General features: G+C 39.8%; 1 protein-coding gene across 1 annotated transcript in view; it reads right to left on the reverse strand.

Moving 5' to 3' along the window:
* Nucleotides 1–15,219: 15,219 nt before the first annotated feature.
* Nucleotides 15,220–22,233, reverse strand: part of LOC149029389 (threonine--tRNA ligase, mitochondrial 1-like) — a 28,587-nt gene continuing 21,573 nt past the window's right edge. The window contains exons 17-21 of the mRNA XM_089141732.1: nucleotides 21,385–21,477; nucleotides 20,941–21,162; nucleotides 17,515–17,586; nucleotides 16,599–16,670; nucleotides 15,220–15,691 (exon numbers count right to left, since the gene is read on the reverse strand). Of these exons, the coding sequence (XP_088997858.1) occupies nucleotides 15,596–15,691; nucleotides 16,599–16,670; nucleotides 17,515–17,586; nucleotides 20,941–21,162; nucleotides 21,385–21,477 (555 nt within the window). The 3' untranslated portion in view covers nucleotides 15,220–15,595. The remainder of the gene's footprint in view (nucleotides 15,692–16,598; nucleotides 16,671–17,514; nucleotides 17,587–20,940; nucleotides 21,163–21,384; nucleotides 21,478–22,233) is intronic.

The following is a 22,233-nucleotide window of genomic DNA, read 5'->3' on the forward strand; positions in this document are numbered from 1 at the left end:
TCATTCTACACGTCCATTTAACTGAAAATGTAATTGTGAGTAACTCATAATTTTGAGTGTGGATGCCATGTAAGTTAAGAGATAATAGCGGGTGGTCAAGAGTTTTACCCCCTTTATAGTGGATACCGTGTAATTCGCTCTAAAAGTTTTATGACATTGCAAACATTAATGATACATATAAAGTACCATACCACATTTAACTAGTAACTTTTAAATTGGAGGTTGGGATTATTACATATACCACGCAGAAGAATCGAAGTTGTAACCTCTTCACTAAATGTATGTCATTACCAACTTAACAACCCTTCAATGGTACACTAATTGACCCATATAATGATAGGATTGGACCAAAGTAAAATCTCAAACGGTCAAACCTTAAAACACTACATAATCATGACCAAGATTAGTCCAATGTTCCCATATAATCAAATCAAAATAGAATTCAAACCATTAATTTAAAACTAAATAGAACCTAAGCTCAACCTAAATAAATAAAATAAATAAAAATAAAAAATAAAAAATACTCCTTTAATGATTAAAAATATTTTTTCAAGAAAAATTGATTTTATTCAAATAAAATATTAAAAAAATCTAACCTCATAATTGAGGGATTTACAATAAAATGACCAGTCAAACTTTCGACATTATAAACGGCTGATGCAAGAAAATAAAAAAGGGCACAACTATATTCTTAGTTGATAAATTTGACTAGATGATTTATTTTCTTGTCAGAAATGCACTGGAAAAAATTCTATACTTTCAAACGTTAATACTATGTTATTTTATCCAATTTACCAATGATGAATTGTTATTTTATCTACAAACAACAACTAAACAATCACATAGAATGATGCTTTCATCCAAATTAAGAGCCTTAGCTAGCAAGATACCATTTGTTGTACTACCAAATAAAGGAAATAAGTGATTATCTCTACACGTCAATGGTTGGGTGACGATTAATCATGCCCAACTTGGTGTTGACTTTTAAACATTTTGACTTGTGGGTGAATTCCACATCATTTATTCTCTCATTGAAGATTTTTCTTTTTAAAATTTATTTATTTACTTGACTGTTGATTACATCTTCAGAATAATTTTTATATATTACTTAAATATAAGTCATGGCTTTACTATGAAGTTTATATTTTCAATCTCATACTATGAGCCGTTGACCTACCTTTATTGATGCGAGGATATTTCTCACACAATTGACGGATTTACATGTAGAATTTTCTAAATCTGATTATATAAATACAAGAATGAGAGAAAGTATAGTTTTTGAATCTTGAAAAAAATTACATGTCACGGCCCAATAGCCCAAAAAATATTTACACATCAACTAACAAAATTTCATCCCTAAAGTTAAACCACTATTCCTTCAAAACTCGGATGACCATTTTAAAAATCGTTGCTTTGATTATAAGAACATCAATTTATTTTACAAGAGTCAACCTATCTACAGAAAAACAAAAACTACCTACAAAGGATTATACCTAGAATACTTCATTCCTATTAGGATAAAAGGCTAGTGATCAAGGTCTTCGATTTAAAAATAAATAAATAAATATAAGAAGGGGAAATAAAGATTTCTTGAAAAATTGATTATGATATTTAGGTTGAAAATAGGGAATTTTTGGTTGGGGTCCATTGATGAATTTATGGATGTGTCAAGGAATGTGAAAAAAGATAAGAAATAGGTTTCTTAAAACATCAAAAGGTATTATGGTATTAGGATTTTAGGGTAGATATCAGTATTAGTTGGTATAGTGAAGAGTATTGGGCTACTTCTATGGATGGAAAGTATATGCTCTTCCTTCTTCTTCTTTTTTTGGTTTTTTAATTAAGATGAAACGGGCACCATATCGGCTTGGAGGATCTCTTCTAGTTCCAGAGGAGGATCCAAAAAGAACATCGAATCAACCCTAGTATAAGCTTCACCCTTGACATCCAATCAACCACTTTATTTGCTCCACGGATTATGTGCCTAAAGCGATAATGTCCACCATTACCCATTAAACTGCAAGTCTCGTCGACAATCCTTGCCGCAAGACCTTGAACCGATGAACCCAGATCCATATACCCAATTGCCTTGGCCAAATTCGACTCCATCATAATTGGCCAAATACCCAAGCTCTCGGCCAATCTCACCCCATCTAAAATTGCCAAAATCTCAGCCTCTACAACTAACTTGCTTGGATTTTTTTTTGTGAAGCCACCCATGAACACCCCTTTTCCATAATAGATGACCTCCCCCCAACCCCAACTTGGTCACCTCTTCCACCCCCAAATGAACCATTTACATTGCATTTGAAAGGAACCTCTTTAGGACTTTCCCACTGAGCAGATTTGTCCTTCCTCCTCCTACCCATAATTTGAGACCAGCAAGAATCCCAAGCTTCAACCACAGTGATAACAAAACCATGACCAATAGTCTTCCATTGAAAGGCCTTGTAGAAATCCTTCTCATGAAGTTCCTGGTTTCTCCACCCCTAGAAAAAGTAGATGGAACATGCAAACCGCTCAGGCAACTCCATAGTTCACCTAGTAATGGATCCATAGATGTTCCCAAGCAACAAATTTCCAGAGTGCAACCAAAAAACCACCCATGATACCTCCTTGCAACCATGTTCAACCATATGGATCTAGCAACTTCACACTCTCTTATAGCATGGAGCATATCCTCCCTTGGGGCCAAGCATAACTTGTACCCCTCATTGTCTTCAAGCCCCATCCTCCACTTTCTATCCATCGCCAGAATCCTACCCAAACTCACCAACCAAATGAAATTGCACATGCGCAATGGTGTGTTGAGATTCCAGATTGCCTTCCAATACTATTCACTGAAGGCCATTTGCAACAGGTTAAGCGACTCACCACATAACCCCCCATAAGCAGACCTCACAAAAAACATCTCATCCACCGCTGGCAACCAAACAAACACGTCCCTACCATAATTGGGACTAGGAGGCTGAAAACGTTCCAAAATTTGAATCGCTTCCTAGTCTAGAAACGAATCCACCTCCCCTCAACGCCACTGGCCCCAATCATCCATGAAATCAATATATAGATTTGCCAAAAACCTATTCAGCACTGGCTAAACAGTCAAATCAAGTAAAATACCTTCTTGACCAATCCAACCATTAGACCAAAATGGAACATTCTTGCCACTGCCAATCACGACCCTATTATATAGAGAACCTTTGGCGCAACCCTACAAATATTCTTCCAAATAGGAGAATCTGCACTACCCTAGAAAAAAGGGGCCTCTAACGTGACAACATATACTTAGCATTAACCAATAGTGTTCAAAAAGAATTTTGCTGCAAAAAGTTCCACACAACCATCATAAAAAAATCATCATTCATCTTCATACCCCCAACGTCCTTAGGGCTGCACATACGACTCCAATTAACAAGATGTTTTTTTTTTCCAGGCGTGTCGTGCCAAATAAACCCACGGGTTAATCCACAAAGTGTTCTATTAGGCTAGTGAAAGTCCTCTACTATGTAATCTACAATGCATCACCCAAAGCCCACCTAAGCTGCCCTTCCTCCACTTTTATTCCCACTTGGAGTTTAATGGGCCTGAAAGATTGAAAATTTTCTTCAAAAGCCAAGTAATACCAAAGATAAAACATTTTGCATGGAGAATGTATGCACGTGCTCTAGCCTTGGGAGAAGCTCTGAAAAGGAGGAACATTGTTATGATCCTATTTAAGGGAAGGGCCAATAATGGAGTGAAATGTCATGACGAGAGCTAGTCATATTAGGACTTATTAAGAATATAAAGATTATGCAAATAGAGAGGTAGGCCTACACTATAAATGTAATAGGGTAAGGTGTTTTGAAGGAATGAAGAATATTATTTCCCAAACTCCTAAGTCTCTCTACTCGGTGTTTCTTCTTCTTCCCCAATCCCCAATCTTCTTATTTCTACTCTCAACTTCCTCTAAAATTCTTCTAGTCTAGACCATAAAAAATGGGTTCACAACAATCTTGTGTAAAGAGATTAGAGAAGAGAAGAAATCCAAGAGGAGAGAACAGCAGATTAGAAGAATAGGGGATGGGAAAGAAAATGAGCACAGAGACAGAGAAGAGAGAGAGTTAGGAATTAGAAAAGTATTCTTCATTGATGCGACTATCTTGCCCTCTTACATTTATAGTCTAGGATTAGTAACCATACTAACCCAAACATGCCCTCACAATTACCCATATCACTGACCATACTAACCTTACATTTTCTTAATATTACCCCCTATCATGTACATACCCTGTAGACCATTGCCTTATTAATCATAGCCATACCCAGTACCGTAACATTGCCGACCCCTTATGAGAACCTTGTCTCAAGGTTAAAGGGCAACACCTCTCCAATGCATTGTAGAATAAACTGTCTTTGAACTTCATTGGTGGATAAAGCAAACAACTCCTCAAAACTACGAGCATGCAAGCCCTAGTGAGAAACATCAGAAACGTTGTAGCCCTGGTAATGGCCTCCAATATAAGATCACTTGCAATCAGTCCTCTGACCTGCCTCTAGTAATTGTAGGAGAACCACTAAGCCATCCAGACCACTCAGTGACAACCCTTGAGTGGTGCCTTCCAAATCCATTGGTCCAACAACTCTCACTCTTCTGTCACTGGTGATATCTCCCATTTAACGCTGAGCATTTCGAACAAACCCTCCATTCTCTTGAATAATCTAATTTCTTGAAATTTGGAGACAATTCACCCATGTCAGGAGTAGATTTTGAGGACATTCTTCACCAATTGCTAGTTGCCTTCACCATGACCATCATCCTCAAAGCTATCCAAATCCTTTGATATGAAATGAGAACTCAAGATGTTAAAATGGACAACAAACACTACTTCACCTATGTTGACAACCTCCCCTTCCTTTAAACCCATAAAATTTATCTGGTCCATCACTTTCGTCACTCTCAAGAACGTTGGTAAAGTCTTTGAAACATTATCCATAGGCTAAGCCTACAACCGAAATTTAACTTCAACATCTGCATAGTTGCTGCCTAGGGCATTAAAATAACTGCAATCGGTCGAGACATTCTTGAGCTCAGGAGAGGTTACCCTTGCAAATACTTCCTCTGCCTTCCTTCCCCAAATGAGGACTTTCCCAAATCAAGTTAAAATGGCCGCATAAAATCCAAAAGCATGTGCCACTGTGACAGAAACCTACATAATTGAAGCTGACAAAATTCAAGCTATAGCAATTGTCCATAGAAAGAACGATTGAAATCTAACACCCTCCGCAACACTTAATGCAATAGCCTCAATCTGTCTCTTTAGTTCGTCCAAATCCCCAATGACCTTCAAAACCTTCCACGCAAATATTGCATTCTTCCCATCATTTCTACCATCAAGATTCCCTATCAAATCCACCCATGTTCCCAAACCGACTTCAAGTTCTTCGTGGCAACTCGCTATTGGTAATGAATTTGCCGATACCTAAAGGTTGCCATCGAAAAGTAAATGTTTGCAGATGTCTCCGGCATAGAACAAAATTCCATCGAAACTTGCGAAACTTCCACTAAAATTTCCCATTTTGGAAAATGCAAAACGAAACTCATGGGGACCAAAAAAAAGTCCTCAGTTTAGATCGAAACTGTCGAATTTCGTCAAAACTTATCGAAACCTCGAAACCTGTCGAAACTTTGTTCAACCCAGTTGGACCAGCTGGTTCTTGAGGGGGAAAAAATTCTCAGATTTCATTGGAAACTTGGGAATTTCGTGGAAACTTGGAAATCTGAGAAATTTTGTTGAAACTTGGGACTTTTTCTAGTAAATTTTGTAGTTTTCCCAAATTTTCAATTTTTTTGTTTATTTCATGTTTCCCCAAATGCCCACGACAAATACCCCCTCCATCAGGACTTCCCTATCCAAAGTGTGTATTCCCTCAGGTTGGTTATCTTAAGCTTCTTGTCGTCAACCGCTTCCCAGTGACGATCGTAGGCACAAAATCAACACCCCTTGGAGTAAATATTTTGACAATGCTTGAGTTCACTTTAAGATCCTGCAACACCATCCCACAACTCTCTAATGTCAATCTCTTCACAGTGATGTTTGCACAAGGATATTCGACGTCCTTTGAGGGGAATTTTATTGTATTTCTCGACTCAGCTCAAGACATTTCCAACCATTACATCTGCCCCCTGATTGTGGTGTCAATCTGTCCTCTAATCGTTCTATTTGAGCCACCATGACTACACCGCTTGAATCACCGTTGCTCACATCCAAAACTGGAGAAACTTCATCGATTTGAGCATTTGACTGTACAATCTCTTCTTCCAACGAATCTGTGTTTTCCCCAACCAAGACTAGTACTACCTCTGGTTCTACTTTAGATTGCTCCATCTCATACTTTGAGTTACCAAATCAAGCTTCCAATGCCTCTGTAAAAATCACCCAAGTTGTGAATGGAGTTCTGTGATTCATCTCACGAAACCATCGTAGAGCCTCACCATCCATGTGAAACCGAGAAATCAAAAGACAGAACTCCTCGTTGGTGTTGTAATAGTTGAAGAAACATCTAGCCATGGTGATCCAACAACTCGGATTGCCACTGGCGAAGCAAGGATGGTCACTCGGTTGTTGCTTCCACCATGTCAGATCTGGCAAGTCGAACCAATGATACGATTGTGTGTAAAGAGATTAGAGAATAGAAGAAATCCAGGAGGAGAGAACAGCAGATTAGAAGAATAGGGGATGGGAAAGAAGACGAGCACAAAGACAAAGAAGAGAGAGAATTAGGAATTAGAAAAGTATTCTTCGTTGATGCAACTGTCTTGCCCTCTTACATTTATAGTCTAGGATTAGTAACCATACTAACCCAAAATCACTGACCATACTAACCTTACATTTTCTTACAATTACCCATTGTCATTTACATACCCTATAGACCACTGCCTTATTAATCATAGCCATACCTAGTACCGTGACATTGAACCCACATTTTGGGAACCTAGAGCAAAGGAATTTCAGAAGGGTTGGGAGTAGAATTCAGAATATTGGGAAATGGGGAAGAAGAAGAAACGCAGAGAATAGGGAGGCTAGGAGTTTGGGGATAAAATTCTTCCTTCCTTCAAAACACCTTACCCTAATACATTTATAGTGTAGGGCTACCTTTTTATTTGCATAACCTTTCTACCCTTAACAAGTCCTAATATGACTAGCTCTCATCATGACATTCCACCCCATTATAGGCCCTTCCCTTAACTAGGATCATAACAATGCCAACGCCTTAAGAGAACCTTGTCCTCAAGGTTCAGATGCAATAGTGTCTCAAAACATTCCAAAAATTGCCTCACCCCTTCGTGTCTTGGTTGCCATTCATTCTTCTTCACTTTAGGAGCAGTAGCTTCCATATTCTCCAAGGCCAACACCATCCAACTAACTTGCAAGAAGGTCCATGAAGAATAACGTTGTCATAGAGTCAAGGACTGAACCTTTATCAATGGCACCTTGATCCGTGACCTTATCTCCTCTAAGGTAGACATTGACCATAACATTTGCTAACATCAAGTGATAGATTGGGCAACTAGTCACCCATTCCTCAAAGTGTTCTGTAAGGCTATCAAAAACATCCCGTCTATAAAGGAACTGAAGCATGATTGGATACACTATGTTACCAATGTTTGGAAAAGCTAATTTGAGACAAACCCGTATCCTTTTGATCTCAACCGAACTAAGCACACCTGCACATAAGCTACTCAAAAAATGTGAACCTGTGAGATCACTGAGGTTTCTTTTTTTTTTTTTTTTTTTTTTTTTTTTTTTTTTGAGCTTTGTGAGAGCCAATTTAGCCTCATCAAAAGGGCCAGCCTCAACATAAATGGAAGCCATATTACTACATGTGGCCCAATCACACTTGTTGCCTTCTTTTGAAATTAAAATTTTCCGTCCAATCTAATAGGCGGGTGTCGTTGATACCATCATTTGAATTAAATCATTCTCCTTCTGTATATGCCCTTCACACCCTTCAAATAATTTGATGTGTTGGGCACACTTCTAATCGGCTCCTGTAATTACTTGAAGCCTCAAAAACTCTATGTGGTTTGTCCCACCAACGTCAAGCATTGTAGATAGGTCCCCTACCATTGTATTTGACAAATACATTCCTTCGATTACTGTGTAGCTAATGTAGTATAGTAGCCAAATAAGAAGTGCGTACGCCATTGAATTGGAGTGGATAAGGCAAAGAGAAACAAGGGCATTCCCATGGAGTTTACAAGCTTCCATGAACCCTACCACTCTATAATTGTGTGGTTATGATCTCTCCATCTTTCATAGGAAAGTGCATTTCATCATCTTTCTTTTCTTCAATAGAAGCTGAAGTAACGGATAAGAGCAGGAATACCATCAATTCCAAAAAGTAGATAAGGAGAACAGAAGCAGGAAAGGACCAACCCCAACCATTCTTCACTAAAGGTAAAGCAATCAGAAATCCTTCTTCATCTTCTGCCACTAGGTTTTCCCCCAATATCACTGTTATTTCACCTTGGCAAGCCTTTGTTACGTCTGTATCATCCATCAGTTTTTGAACACCCTTCAAATTGATCTCACCTTATAAAGACCTGATATGATTAATAACAGCCATCGAGCTCGCACATAGAGCGTTATGCTTTCTGGCCAACTCCGCAATAATCAACCAATTAGCAATGAGGTTCAATAATTCTTCTTGTGCCTCCTTATTTTTTCATTCTTTTAAGAGTCAAATCCTTCATAGCTTGCTTTGCAACTTCGATAACAAAATCATGCTATTGATTTTTCCATTTTCTAAAATTTCATCAATTGCAATTTTGACAGATGAGCTCATGAAATAGTCAACCCTATTCCCTGATGACTCCAAGGTTGGATTAGTGTTCTTTAGCTCTAAGGATGAAGTCTGAAAACAAATCCTCTTCTCTTGAAGCACCACTTCCATCAACTCTTATGGTGATACTCATCCACCTAGCGCTAATCGTTCCCGAACAGCTCGTCACTCTCATAATTAATCTCGGAGGGCTGAACTTCTTAAATGTTGAAAACAACCCACCAGAGTCGAGTAAATGCCAAGACTATTGTCCTCTTCGGTAGTTGTGTAATGCCTCCATCACTACCAGCAGCTTCAAAGCTAACCAAGTCCATTAACATAAAAAAGGAACTCAAGGTGTTAAGAATGGTAGCAAACATTACCTCAACTCCAACGATAGTGGAATGAATAGTACCCTTCCAATAATACCCTTCATTATAATTCCTTAATATTGGCTCATAGGTTTTCAAAGCTGACTGTATATTTCCTAGACCACTTGTTGGGCTGGGTGCATTGACCCACTTCAAGGCCCATTTGTAATATCCTTTTAAATAAACCAATGGCAAAGTCCATGAGGCCCAACTTTTTGATTTGATGTCTTGGCCCAGCTACATCATTCAATCCAAGCTCATTGGCTCCATCAAATCAAACCAAAACTGGTTCTCAACCATTGGTCCAACCTAGACCTATTTATAGATTGCTTCGTCCCAAATGAGAAACACCTTTACAATGGCAACCCTATTTTTCTCCCTTGATACTGCAGCTGAATTTGGAACTCGTTTCTCTTCTTGGTCAAGGGCTTCCCGGCACCAAAGTCCATGCATAAACACTTCCCTCATTGCCTCCAAGTAATCCTTCCTCCCTGTGATTCTCCGCCATGGTGGCTTTGCCGGAGCACGCATCGTGCCAACCATTACCTATGTAAACTGCCTTGACCTCTGCCATTTGTAACCCCTCTTGTTCCTTCCATCGAGTCTCTAACAACGAGCGCCAGAGCAAAATCAAGTGCATAAATTTCTCTTGATAAATCCTTAATTCAGATGCCCTAGTAGCATTCCCTTCTCAAAGAGGTTCTCACTTAGATTGGTAAGGTCACAGTTCCAGCACCTCGCGAAGTTGGTGTGGAGATTGTCTGCGTCCCTTGAAGCAAAACTTCCAAGGAGGCTTTGATTTGGCTTTCCCCCCTTCCTCTTCGGTCACCACTGTGACTCTATTTAATCCATTGTAGTCGCCACTCAAAATTGGTGGAACCAGTTGGGTTTTGGCCTTAGGCTCTTCCTCTCTTGTCATCTCCAATGATAACTCATCAGAAACTGGTGGAATAGTTTGGGAACTAGCCAAAAATTCCACCTCTCTTGTCACCTCCAACGACTCCTCGCCATTGATCGCCCCAGGTGCTTGTGGCTTTGATTGTGGGCATTGATCAGATAAGGGGGTGGTAACCATTCAGGCAATGATCTGATTGAGCCGCTTTCCCACTGATGATAAAAGATCACGCATTTCATTGGTAGCCATTTGTGGCATCACTGATGCCTGCAATTTGGAGAGTTCCTTCCCCTGATTTGCAAAAGTGATGCTTAGTAGCTTCACACTTTCCTCCATTTGGCACAGTTGCAATTCACAGTCCATTTGGATCCGGTAGGTCGAACCATTGTTGTGAACCCACATTTTGGGAACCTAGAGCAGAGGCATTTCAAAAGGGTTGGGAGTAGAATTCAGAATATTGGGAAATGGGGAAGAAGAAGAAATGGAGAGAATATAGAGGCTAGGAGTTTGGGGATAAAATTCTTCCTTCCTTCAAAACACCTTACCCTATTACATTTATAGTGTAGGGCTACCTCTCTATTTGCATAACCTTTTTACCCTTAATAAGCCCTAATATGACTAGCTCTCATCATGACATTCCACCCCATTATAGACCATTCCCTTAACTAGGATCATAACAATAATGAATAGTACCCTTCCAATAATGCCCTTCATTATAATTCCTTAATATTGGCTCATAGGTTCTCTGGGCTGACTGTATATTTCCTAGACAACTTGTTGGGCTAGGTGCATTAAGCCACTTCAAGGCCCATTTGTAACATCCTTTTAGATAGACCAATGGCAAAGTCCGTGAGGCCTAACTTTCTGATTTAATGTCTTGGCCCAACTGCATCATTTGATCCAAGTTCATTGGCTCCATCAAATCAAACCAAAGCTGGTTCTTAACCACCAGTCCAACCCAGAACCATTTCTAGACTGCTTCTTCCCAAATGAGAAACAACTTTACGATGGCAACCCTATTTTTCTCCCTCGCTACTGCTGCTGGATTTGGAACTCGTTTCTCTTCTTGGTCGAGGGCTTTTCGGCGCTGGAGTCCATACATGAACACTTCCCTCATTGCCTCCAAGTGATCCTTCCTCCCTGTGATCCTCCGCCATGGTGTCTTTGCCAAAGCACACGTCGCGCCAACCATTGCCCATGGAAACTGCCTTGACTTTCTGCATGGAGGCACCAAAAACACTATGTAGAAGAGTAGCCAAAATAGATGCACATATGTCATTGACTTGTAGAGGAAAAGGCAAAAAGCAACAAGGGCATTCCCCCAGAGTTTCCATGGTTCTATGAAACCTACCACTCTCACCTTGATTAGGCATGATTCTGGAATCGACAAGGATGTTGTTATGACCTTGCCATCTTTCATAGGAATGTGCACTGCATCATCTTCCTTTTCTCCAATAGAAGCCCAACCATTCTTCACTGAAGCAAAAGCAACCAGAAATGTTTCTTCATCTTATGCCGCTAGGTTCTCCCCTAATATCACCTTTATTCCATCTTGGTAAGCCTTAGTTGTGTCAGTATCATCCAGCAGTTTTTGAACACCCTCCAAATTAATCTCACTTTGTATAGTCCTGACATGACTAGTACCAGTCATTGAGCTCGCGCATCAAACATTCTGCTTGTTGGCCAATTCCACAACAATGAACCAGTTAGCAACCAGGTTCAATAATTTCTCGTGTTCCTTCTTATTCTTCACTGCAAGAAAAACCTTGTCTTTCATTCTTTCAAGAGTCCAGTCTTTCGTAGCTTGCCTTGCAGCTGATGACTCCATGGTTAGATTAATGCAAGATGTAAGAATGGTAGCAAACATTACCTCACCGATGTTGACCACCTCACCTTCGCTTGAACTTAGAAGACTTATCAGGTTTATCTCCCAATTCTCTGTCAAGGTTGCATTAAGGCAAGTGCTAGTGAAGGCTGTCGATGGAGGAAGAGTCAATCGCCTGGGAACCATGGTCTTAGTGTCATTCACACAATAAAACAATGCATTTTCCATTGGCATTGAGAAGGTCAACCGATCGGCAGCATGAACATTGTTGTTGTTCTGCCGGAGGAACGAGAATCCCGCTAGGGGCGTCGGACACTGGGACACCACTACCAACTCCTTCCCAGGACAGGTAACACCCAAGTTGTTGATTTGGAAGAAGATGGAGGTGCAGATTGGATTTTCCCATCAAGCCCTTGGCCATAATGCTTTGCAAGTGGGCCGTTAGGGTTTTGGGCCTCTTCATGCATGGGCACCAACTCACTAGTTAGGTTGGGCCAAGTAGGAACATTCTTAATTTTCCCATGATTTGAATCATGAAACTTCAACCCATAACTCAAACATCTAGGGCCCATCACCCATAAAGCCCATTTTCGTAGCTCAGCTTCTTGAGCCAATAGTCTAGGTCAATCCAAACCTAGAGTAATCCAACCTGAAATGAACATGTATCGACCCTCCCAAGCTACCCTTGTCATCTTCTTCTCACTGCCTGCAACACCTCTTATTTTCCCAAAAAAACTATCCGCTCCAACATTTATAATGGCCACGCATCCATTGACCACTAGCCATGAAGCATCGGATGTCATTCGCCGGCGTCTCTTCTTCCAACAATACCATCTTCCGCCTCCCTTGGTCATGTTAATAATCGTTGGCCAAGGGGTTTTGCTAGAGGAAGTTTCGCCCAAACCATTGCCCTTGCAACCGATCGTGGCTTACTCGGGTGGTGATTACTTGTTGAAAGGTAACTCTGGCCATCGCACTAACGAAATCCTGTAGTTGATCAGATCTTATTTTGGGGATTTCTCTTGGTAATTGCTCGATTCCATCTCCCTAGTATTACCCCATTCTCAGTGTTGATTGCAGGGAAATTTTCTCCAACTCGTGGATCTAATTTCTCGACAATTTCTGGTGTCTACTTGGGATTTTTCCAATCATTCCACCCGGTCTTTGATTAAGGTTTTTTGCTATTCCCTGGATCTGCCATGACACCACTGCTCAAATCTGACATTTCTCCAACCAAGACTGAGAAGTTATCGTGGTTTCGATACTGGAAATGTTGAGCACCACTATTGAGTCTACATCTATCTCACTATTGAAACCATTCATCAAGGAATTGGCTTGAGGTTCCACCTCCAACTGCGGTTCCATTGCAACCCCAAGTTGTGATTTGTCTTGTGCTTCAACAGTAACCAGTGCCGGCATATTTTCTTCAATGGTTGCTCCAAGTAATATCGTTGGTGGAGACTCAAACTGTGAGTGACTAGGTAGAGGAGTGATTCCCTTGCTTGCGAAGTGTTGATCGAGCTTCCAGTTCATCGAAGATATGAGACTAAATATCGTCTCTGTGAGTGACGAAATTCCGCCCTACTTGCTTGATGGTCTGCTCTCCATGCTTGCATATGGCCGTCCATCGGATCCGGTAGGTCGAACCATTGTTGTGAACCCATTTTTTAGGGTCTAGACCAGAAGAATTTTAGAGGAAGTTGAGAGTAGAAATCAGAAGATTGGGGATTGGGGAAGAAGAAGAAACACAGAATAGAGAGGCTAGGAGTTTGGGGATAAAATTCTTCCTTCCTTCAAAACACATTACCCTATTACATTTTTAGTGTAGGGCTACCTCTCTATTTGCATAACCTTTCTATCCTTAGTAAGTCCTAATATGACTAGCTCTCATCATGACATTTCACCCCATTATAGGCCCCTTCCCTTAACTAGGATCATAACAAACATCAACATCCCCATCGACCCAACATGTGCAAGGTGAGGAGAAAGGAATGAGTTTATTAGCCCATATAATCTTTGAATGCCCAGTTGCTAAGGCTTGCTAGTTTGCAAAGCACACTCGGCTATAAAATTCCAGAGAGTGGACCCTTTCAATTACATCTTTGGTTTGAAAACATGACAGTCCCTAAATGCTGTGGCTCAAGTAAGGAATCCAAAAAAAGCCCAAAGCCTATGCTTACATTTTACGTTGGTACATATAGGTTGCAAGAAATGACTACACGTTTAAAAGGAGAATTTGGCCCCAGAGGAGTAGCACAAGAAGCCGCAAAAAGCTTTACATGAATTCCTTTCAGCAAAGCCCAATGGATCAAATACAGGCCCAACAAGAAGACCATTAGATAAACAGAGTTCTTGGGTCTCGCCTCCACAAGGAGTCACGAAGATTTAACACTGATGCTGCACTCAAGATCAACAGTGGATCAGATTACCACACCCAAAAAAAACCCGTCTCTTGGAGAGGCACACTTCGGGGAACGAAGGAAGTCCAACTCTGTAGCGGATCTCTTAGCCCAGAAAACCCAGTCAATTTCGGATGCAACTGTACTTAATTCCTCTCCTTGGTTGCAAAATCTGTATGAATAAATATTTATGGTCATGTGTATCATTTTCTCTTTCATTACCGACAACTTTATCAAAGCATTTTTTTTAAGTAGCCTGGCATAAAAACAACTATTTTAGATCCATTAAGGAGTGAACACAACTTGAACCAGAGGAATTAAGGACTTGTGACCAACCTTAAGCTCATTTTAGAGAAACCCAATTTGATGATGGCAGTGCATCAATGGATTTGTAAGGCAACTACCAATTCCAAGCCTGAGAAAGAATCAATTGAGGCCAATTGTCCTGCACAGCTCAGGCAATAAATAAAACAGGTCTCAAAAAGTTTTACTGCAGCATTGATCAAATCCTGCACAACTTCGTGACCAGGAGGTGAGAAAGTAAATAACAAAACTGACAAATGAAAAGACCTCCCAGAACAGCAAGTTAACCTGGTCCCTCACAATATGTTTCATTGATGAGAAAATAAGGGCTTCAACACTGTCAGGACTGAAGAGAGAAACATGTCGAGACTGGGGAAGGGTAAAAGATGGGCATTTCCTTAAGCCTCCTTTCCATCCCCCCCCCCCCCCCCCCCCCCTTTTTTTTTACTTCTCAGAGCTCTGACATTTGAGAAGAGTGCCTACATCTGGCCCTTCCTAGAGACCCAGATAAACATGGAAAGCCGTGTGTACTGGGTATTCAAGTTCCAAATGGCTGAATAATATCTAAGCTGCCTGTCAACAACTCAAACACATTGCTTACCATAGTTTCGCTCTGCATTTTATGAACAGCAATACCAAGCCAGGTGGAGAAGTCTTTTCACCTGAATTTTTTCAATGGATATTCATAAATTTGCATAGAAACTACAGTGGAGTGTCTACAATCTTCTGTTTCTAATTACTTGTTGTATATACCAAGTCCAACAAGTTAGAATCACCCATCAAAGTTGGGAGCACAATTGCTATGCGCAGCAGAAAATAAATACCAAAGAAAACAAAAAAACAAAACAAAACAAAACAAAACAAAAAAATTAAGAAAACAAAAAGCAATAGTAGTTCAAAAACTAATGGCTATGTGATTGAACTCGAGTTTACTGCATCTTCTGTCCCTGTTTACCATCCATTCCGTCTCTTTTCCCAAAATTGGCCCATATGCGAACTAATGGAAAGCAGCTACTTCTTCCTTTAAATGATTCAGTAGCTCCTCCATGCTTTTGACAGAATAATCATTGTTATCTCTAACCCTTATACTGACCTGCAGGCATCAGGAAGAATTGAATAAAAAATAAAGAATCTGAAGCCAAAAGATTATTGGATTCATGCAGTTATATTTTAGAACCAAGTTCAACATCATATGGTATTTGTAGTCGAATTCTATGAACCCTATGCCCTAGCAGAGTCATCAGTCTTAACTGTCTGCTAATACCTTTCTATTTTATTTTTGATGCACCTCATTTTGGCTACATAGAGTTTATTCATGCATTCAGATCAGCTTGATTTTGTTCTCGTTCTATGTAATTGAATATAATTTACTTCTAGACACGAGCCACATGGGAAAGAAAGAGTTAATCCAGCTCCCCTAGATATTTCATATCGTATCCTTCAACCAAGGTACAAAATGAGACGGATACACAACTGATACAGCAAATGGGTTCGGCCTAAGATTCTTGAATGCACCAGGTAACATGTGAACCCATCAATGAAGCAAAAAGCTACAAAGCTGTCGATGCAAGTAATATCTTCAAACATCTAAATGGTTGGCATCAAGTCTGGTCATACTGTCAAATAAAGACTAAAATTCAATCATATGTGAGGAACTGCCAATGACAGACTATACCAGCAAAACACAATAGCACCTTCTAATATTTCAGAAACACAAATGGTAACCGCAACCCATTGATACATAACAAACTGACACATATATTGAATCATCATATTGAACACACTGGTACATAGCTAAGAAGCAATGGCACCCTACAGTTTTTGTGACTTTGTGTCAATGTCGTTTGCCCCCACCAACCTCATGCCTGCTTATTATTGTTTTGTTGATTCTTCTAGGATCCATGTAGCAGACCCATTTTAAGTTAGGAAAAGGCTATGATGATGTTGTCATATATTAATACACCAACAATGTTTAAAAAAAAACAAAAGTGTAATAAAACCTGTCCGGTGTTTGCTTCTTCCTCGCCAACAACCAGGATATAGTTGTATTGAGCCAACTGAGACTCCCGAACCTGTATACATTTGGATGAGATGAAACATCCACCATTTAGAAGAGAAAAGGTAACGAAAAGGCAATTGGGGTTTTGCAATGGGAAAGCAGGAATAGATAATTTTTAGCAGTGTTAAGATAAATAATCTTCACAGGGAGACGAAATTTCACCAAACATTTGTGCTAACAGTCTTTCAATCAGAAGTGACAAGAATTTTTCAACAGCTCGACCATAAATTAGGGTCTTGTAGTATCCAAGGCAGCCCTTGAGCACATTTCAAACAGATCATTTGAAAACCCTTTTTGTCTTATGTTTGTTACTTATTCCTACATAAGACGCTCACCAATTTGTAATGTTTCTGAAAGTTATATCTTAGCTTTCAGCTTTCAGGTTGAAGGCCCGTAGGACAAGCCACCATTCATCAAAAAACTAAGAAATAATACCCAAACTGAAAAGCAGGTAGTTTTGTTCTATAAAATACATTATAAGAGATGAATCACATGAAAAGGACATCTCAAACATTTGCACAAACATGCAAATGTACAAACTCAACTTGATTTCCATGTTTTAACATCTTTTCAAACTAACACACACACACACACATGCATTTAAGACAGATTTTATCCTTTCTTTAAAATTGTCAGTTCTACTACATTCAATTGTTTCAGAAACATTTTTGGCACCTTCCATTTCACTTCCCAACGGTGCCTGGACAAATGTTCTCATCACTACTAATGTTTGTCCAGAAATTAAATGCAAGAAAAAAAGTCAGCAATGGAAGGAATCAAAAGAAATTATTCAAGTTAACAAAGTGAACTAAATTGCAGCCACCCTCACCCACTGAGTAAATAGCAAGTCAATTTACCTTTTTCTGAATCTTTTTATCTGTGGTATCAACGTCAACGTAATAACCCGCACGATGAATGATATCCCGTACCTACGCAAATATATCAACCAAGTGAAATAACATCACTAAGAATTCTGGATCATACCAATAGTCACACAGAATACCTAGGAGAAAAATAATAGCTTCCTACATACATCTTTGCAATGGAGCTACCTTTTTCTCCTGGTAGTTAAGTTACCTTCATATAAATACGGAAAGACGCCAAAAATGCATAAGTGCATGAGTATGTGCATCTGAGTGTTATTCAGATTCTGGTAAATTAGAATTCCTCAGAGTAACCTGACAAATCCTCCGAATCAGACAGCCTACTTAATGAGTTTGCGAGTTTTAACTGTGAATCCCAGACTGGCTTTGGTCCATCTGATTAGGCAACTGGTAGATAGGTCAGTTCATCAGAACATACTGGGCCAGATCTTAGAATAGTGAGTAGAACTACCAGTTTTCTCAAAGAAAGGAAATTACATTAAAGAAAGCAATAATGATGGATATTCTATTCCTGACCAAGGTGGTTACAGTTGAAGTTGCACCTTCTCTTTCCTGTCCAATGTTTGATGCCCACTGCCTTTGCCACCTTAGAGATTAATATATCATTTCACTTTGTGTCTACGACAAGAGATAATGTTGGCACACACCACCAATGATATTCTCTAGAGGTAATTATGTTATCCCAAAACAGCAATGAGTGGAGGGAGAAGAGGTCATCACAGGTAGGAAACTGGACAGCAATGGAAGGAAGTTCGTCTAGTGGTCAGAAACGGGAAATGACAAATCTGTTATTTTGTTCTTGAAATTTCATTGGCTCATTCAATAGGATGGTTCTGGACAGAAATGGCAGGAAGCTGGTGTTAAAGGTCGGAAATGGGGATGACAAATCTGTCTGCAATTCATATCTGGAATTTTCATTCGCTCATTCTGTATGGTGGTTTCTTTTGATGTTACTGCATTCCACCACAGGAGCTTTTGCTTCTCAGCCTTTTTGTCAGCCAAATATGTTCTGCTTCTCCAACAATGTTTGCCTCTCCTCTGCTCCCACCTAGAGCAGATCCCAGGGACATCTCTCATGACATCAATTACTCAAGGAGTGGAGCTACTGCATTTTGCTCATTCATCTAGGCACGTTCAATGGCCAGAATACTTAAACCTACATTTTTAGCATCACCATTTTTAGCATCACTATTACATACCAAAGAAAGAAATCCATAACCAAAGACATGAATCACCTAGCTGTTGGAGTTCAGATTCTTTCGTCAGCTTATTGAAGTTTGCATTAATAATTATATTGTAGGCTTCTAAGGCTCAACGAGTGTGATAATTCATCCATTGATGACACTGATCTCTGGTTTACCTGCCAGAAGGATTCAAAACACATGTTCTTGGAGGAAAGAACCCCCTTTTATGGTTGCAGCTTCTGGTTGATCTGTAATAACATTAATATTGTGAATCTATTTAAAATGGTAAACCCTGAACCAAAATGTGCATATAGTACCACTGGTCACCAACCGGACATCTCATCCGAGGCCAAAGTAGATAAATCCAGTGGTACAAACAAGAGCACTGCCCTCCTTTCTGCTAACTCTGTTGGATCTGTAAATGGTGTTGATACCGTGGAGCTTCTTTAAATGGTGGGAATCACAAATGTTACTGTAGAATTTCCAAAGCTAGGTAACATGAAGGTCAACTAGAAAGGTAATGCTCAGCAACAAAACAATCAGAGTCTCCGCCGCCATAGGTTGCCTGGCCACCTTGACTACTATGGATAAATATTATCTTTCACAACCGTCCTTCAAATGATGTACATACAATGACAGCTTTTGACGATGAAAATATGATGTGAACCATCAGGAACACCCCCCCCCCCAATAGAGGCTGCAAGAAGACCTAGGTCAGCAGCCCCCGAGGAGCCAAACAAGCAACTGCCGGTCATTTTCTAGGTGCAATACCCCATCTAGCTTAGTATCAGAGGAATAGAAGCTCACCAGGACTCCGAATCTTTTCTTACTTTGTGGATTGGATCACTCCTTGGTGAGATATGGCAGAGTCCTAGTCCAGCTAGGATTCTTAGTTTGAAGAAGACTCTGACTAGTCCTAGTAGTAGTTAGTAATCCTTTTTTTATCCCTAAACTTCTTTATTTGAATTCAGTTGTAGTTAGTTGGTGATGAGCCTTGAGTTGGAGTCCTATTTAGAGTAGGGGTTTTTTAATCGTAGGTTTATTTCAAATAGGACTCCCTAAGGATCGAATTTTACTGGTTCTTTTGTTTTGGCTATAAATTCAACTCCACTGAATGTAAACAATTCAGATTTGATGGTTGAATAAAATTTGCAGAGAATTAGCAGCTAAGGAGGTTTCGAATGGGCTGAGTAGGGTTTCCTCTTGGAAACCCTGCGGCAGCCATAGAATGACTCTTATACAGCACAATTTGATTATTCCAGCAGCGGCGGCACTTGTTCAACATTCCTTCCCTAAGCTACTGAGAGTAAGTACCAATCCCCATCCCAATTCCCAAACCTAGAGCCTCCCCAACCCTCTCCATCTTCTCTCTTCCCCGCAGCAATCTTCTAGAACTCTCCCAAACTCTAAAAGCCTTAAACCCTTTTAACCCTCCCCCAAAGCATCAACCCAACCCCAGCAACCTTTGACTATAGCAGCAGCCTAGATCCACCCCACCCAAACCCTAGAAAAGTCATCACTTGTTCATCCGAGATCCCATACCCTAGGTCTGAAACTGAATCTGCAGAAAACCCAGATTCAGACCTAATAAACCATACTGGCCAAACCTAAACATCAAGCACCTTCAACCCTAGCTGACTCTAAACACTAGAAACCCTAGCTGCAAGGAGTGAACCCCACTTCCCTGTAGCAGCAGGCTCTAAAAACCCTGATTGGGTCTTCATCAATAGACCATGTAACATGGCCCCTCCCTTCTTGGTTTGCATCAAAATGATTAGACAGTTTCAAAATTATTGTTAAAATCCATCTTATCCCCAATTTAAGAAACCTTTGGAATAAGCCAAGAGGCAAACTAAAGAAGGTTACAAGTATTAAATACATTTGCAAACTAAAGGAGATTACAAGTTCTAAATACACTTACAGGAGTGCCATTACACAGTGCCTTAACTAAAACATGAATGACTAACAAGATAAAAATAATAGCAGTCATAAGGACTAAAAGTAAAAAAAAGCCTCAGCTATAGAGTAATAAAGGTCAGACCTCAATAAGGCAATAAAGAATATAAAACGTAAACAGAATTTAGTAAGAAAAAATGTAATATGTGCCATTCTCGTAGTCAAGAAGACATGCTGAATTAGAAAAATAAGAAAGTTCAAGATAATATCCAGTAGATTCAAGATAATATCCAGTAGATCCATTACTGATTCTCCATACCTGCAAGGCGTATGCTTCAGATTTCTGTGAAATAGGGCAAACAATTGCCTGGCGTGGACTGAGCCAGAAGGGCCATTTTCCTTTGTAGTGCTCCAAAAGTATAGCAAACATACGCTCAACAGAACCTAGGATTGCCCTGTGTATCATAACAGGTCTCTCCCTCTTAGTTTCATCCTCTGCTGAGAATGACAAGTTGAAACGAGAAGGAAGCTGAAAGTCTAGCTGCACACAGATGATCATTACAGATTAAGATATCAAATTTTTTCCCCAGATAAAAGTGCAAAGTAAAAACCTAAAACCCAGTGAGCTATTGTCAGTAACAGTTTTCTCCATTTCTTTCTTTCTTTCTTCTTTGGATGGAGAACTGAAGAAATTTCATTTATCTATGCCTATAATCCATAAAAATACAAAGAGATAAACATGCATTTTCTCAATATTAATAACCTGTAACGTGGCACACTGAAATTTCCTCTTTAAAGCATCAAAAACACTAATGTCAATCTTCGGCCCATAAAATGCACCATCTCCTTCATTGATCTGTGGAAAATTGCTCAAATGAGAAGAGTTAAACAGGAAGTAACTCTAACAACAATATTATATGGGACAAATATAGAAAATGAAAATGGAAAGCGAACTACACAGGAATACTAAACCATGATGAGAGTAGTCTTTGGGAGGGAGTGGGGTTAGGAATTGGGGTCTGAAAATTTTGGGGTCTTCGACGTCACCTATGAAACAAAGAAGTGTCTGTTTTTGAGACATGTGATGCCATCGGATATTTGAGGGATTAGTTTGGACTATATAGCGTAAGATTCGCAACAAATGGCATGTAACCCAGGAAACCAGGGATGCAGATCGACCAATAAATAAAGGCTTTTATCATGAAGAAAATGGAAGGCACAACATAGAGACTAGCAACATTAACAAAATTGTTTGAACCAAAAGAAAAAATAATAATAACAAAATTGACTAAAAGGCTAATATACAACAACAAATAGAGAACCTGTTAGGGCCCAGAGATCACATGATTACGCCATGTGGAGGGCGGGGGGGGGGAGAGAGAGGGTTAGAGGTGATTGGGGGATTATAAATAGAGGGGAAAGAGGGATGGGTAAGGAATATCTTATGTGAGTGTTTGTGCAGCCTATTGGCTGAGGGCAGCAATGTGATGTGGAGGTGACTGGCACCATTGTAACTAGTGATCTTGCTTATTAGTAAATAAATCTTAATAGTTTTCGTGTTCGATTCGCGGGTTCTTATCAAGTTGGTATTTGAGCACGTTCAATCTGCAGG

This window comes from Hakea prostrata, chromosome 1, assembly GCF_041222555.1.
Source record: "Hakea prostrata isolate BN-2017 chromosome 1, UWA_Hpros_2, whole genome shotgun sequence".
Lineage (NCBI taxonomy): Eukaryota > Viridiplantae > Streptophyta > Magnoliopsida > Proteales > Proteaceae > Hakea > Hakea prostrata.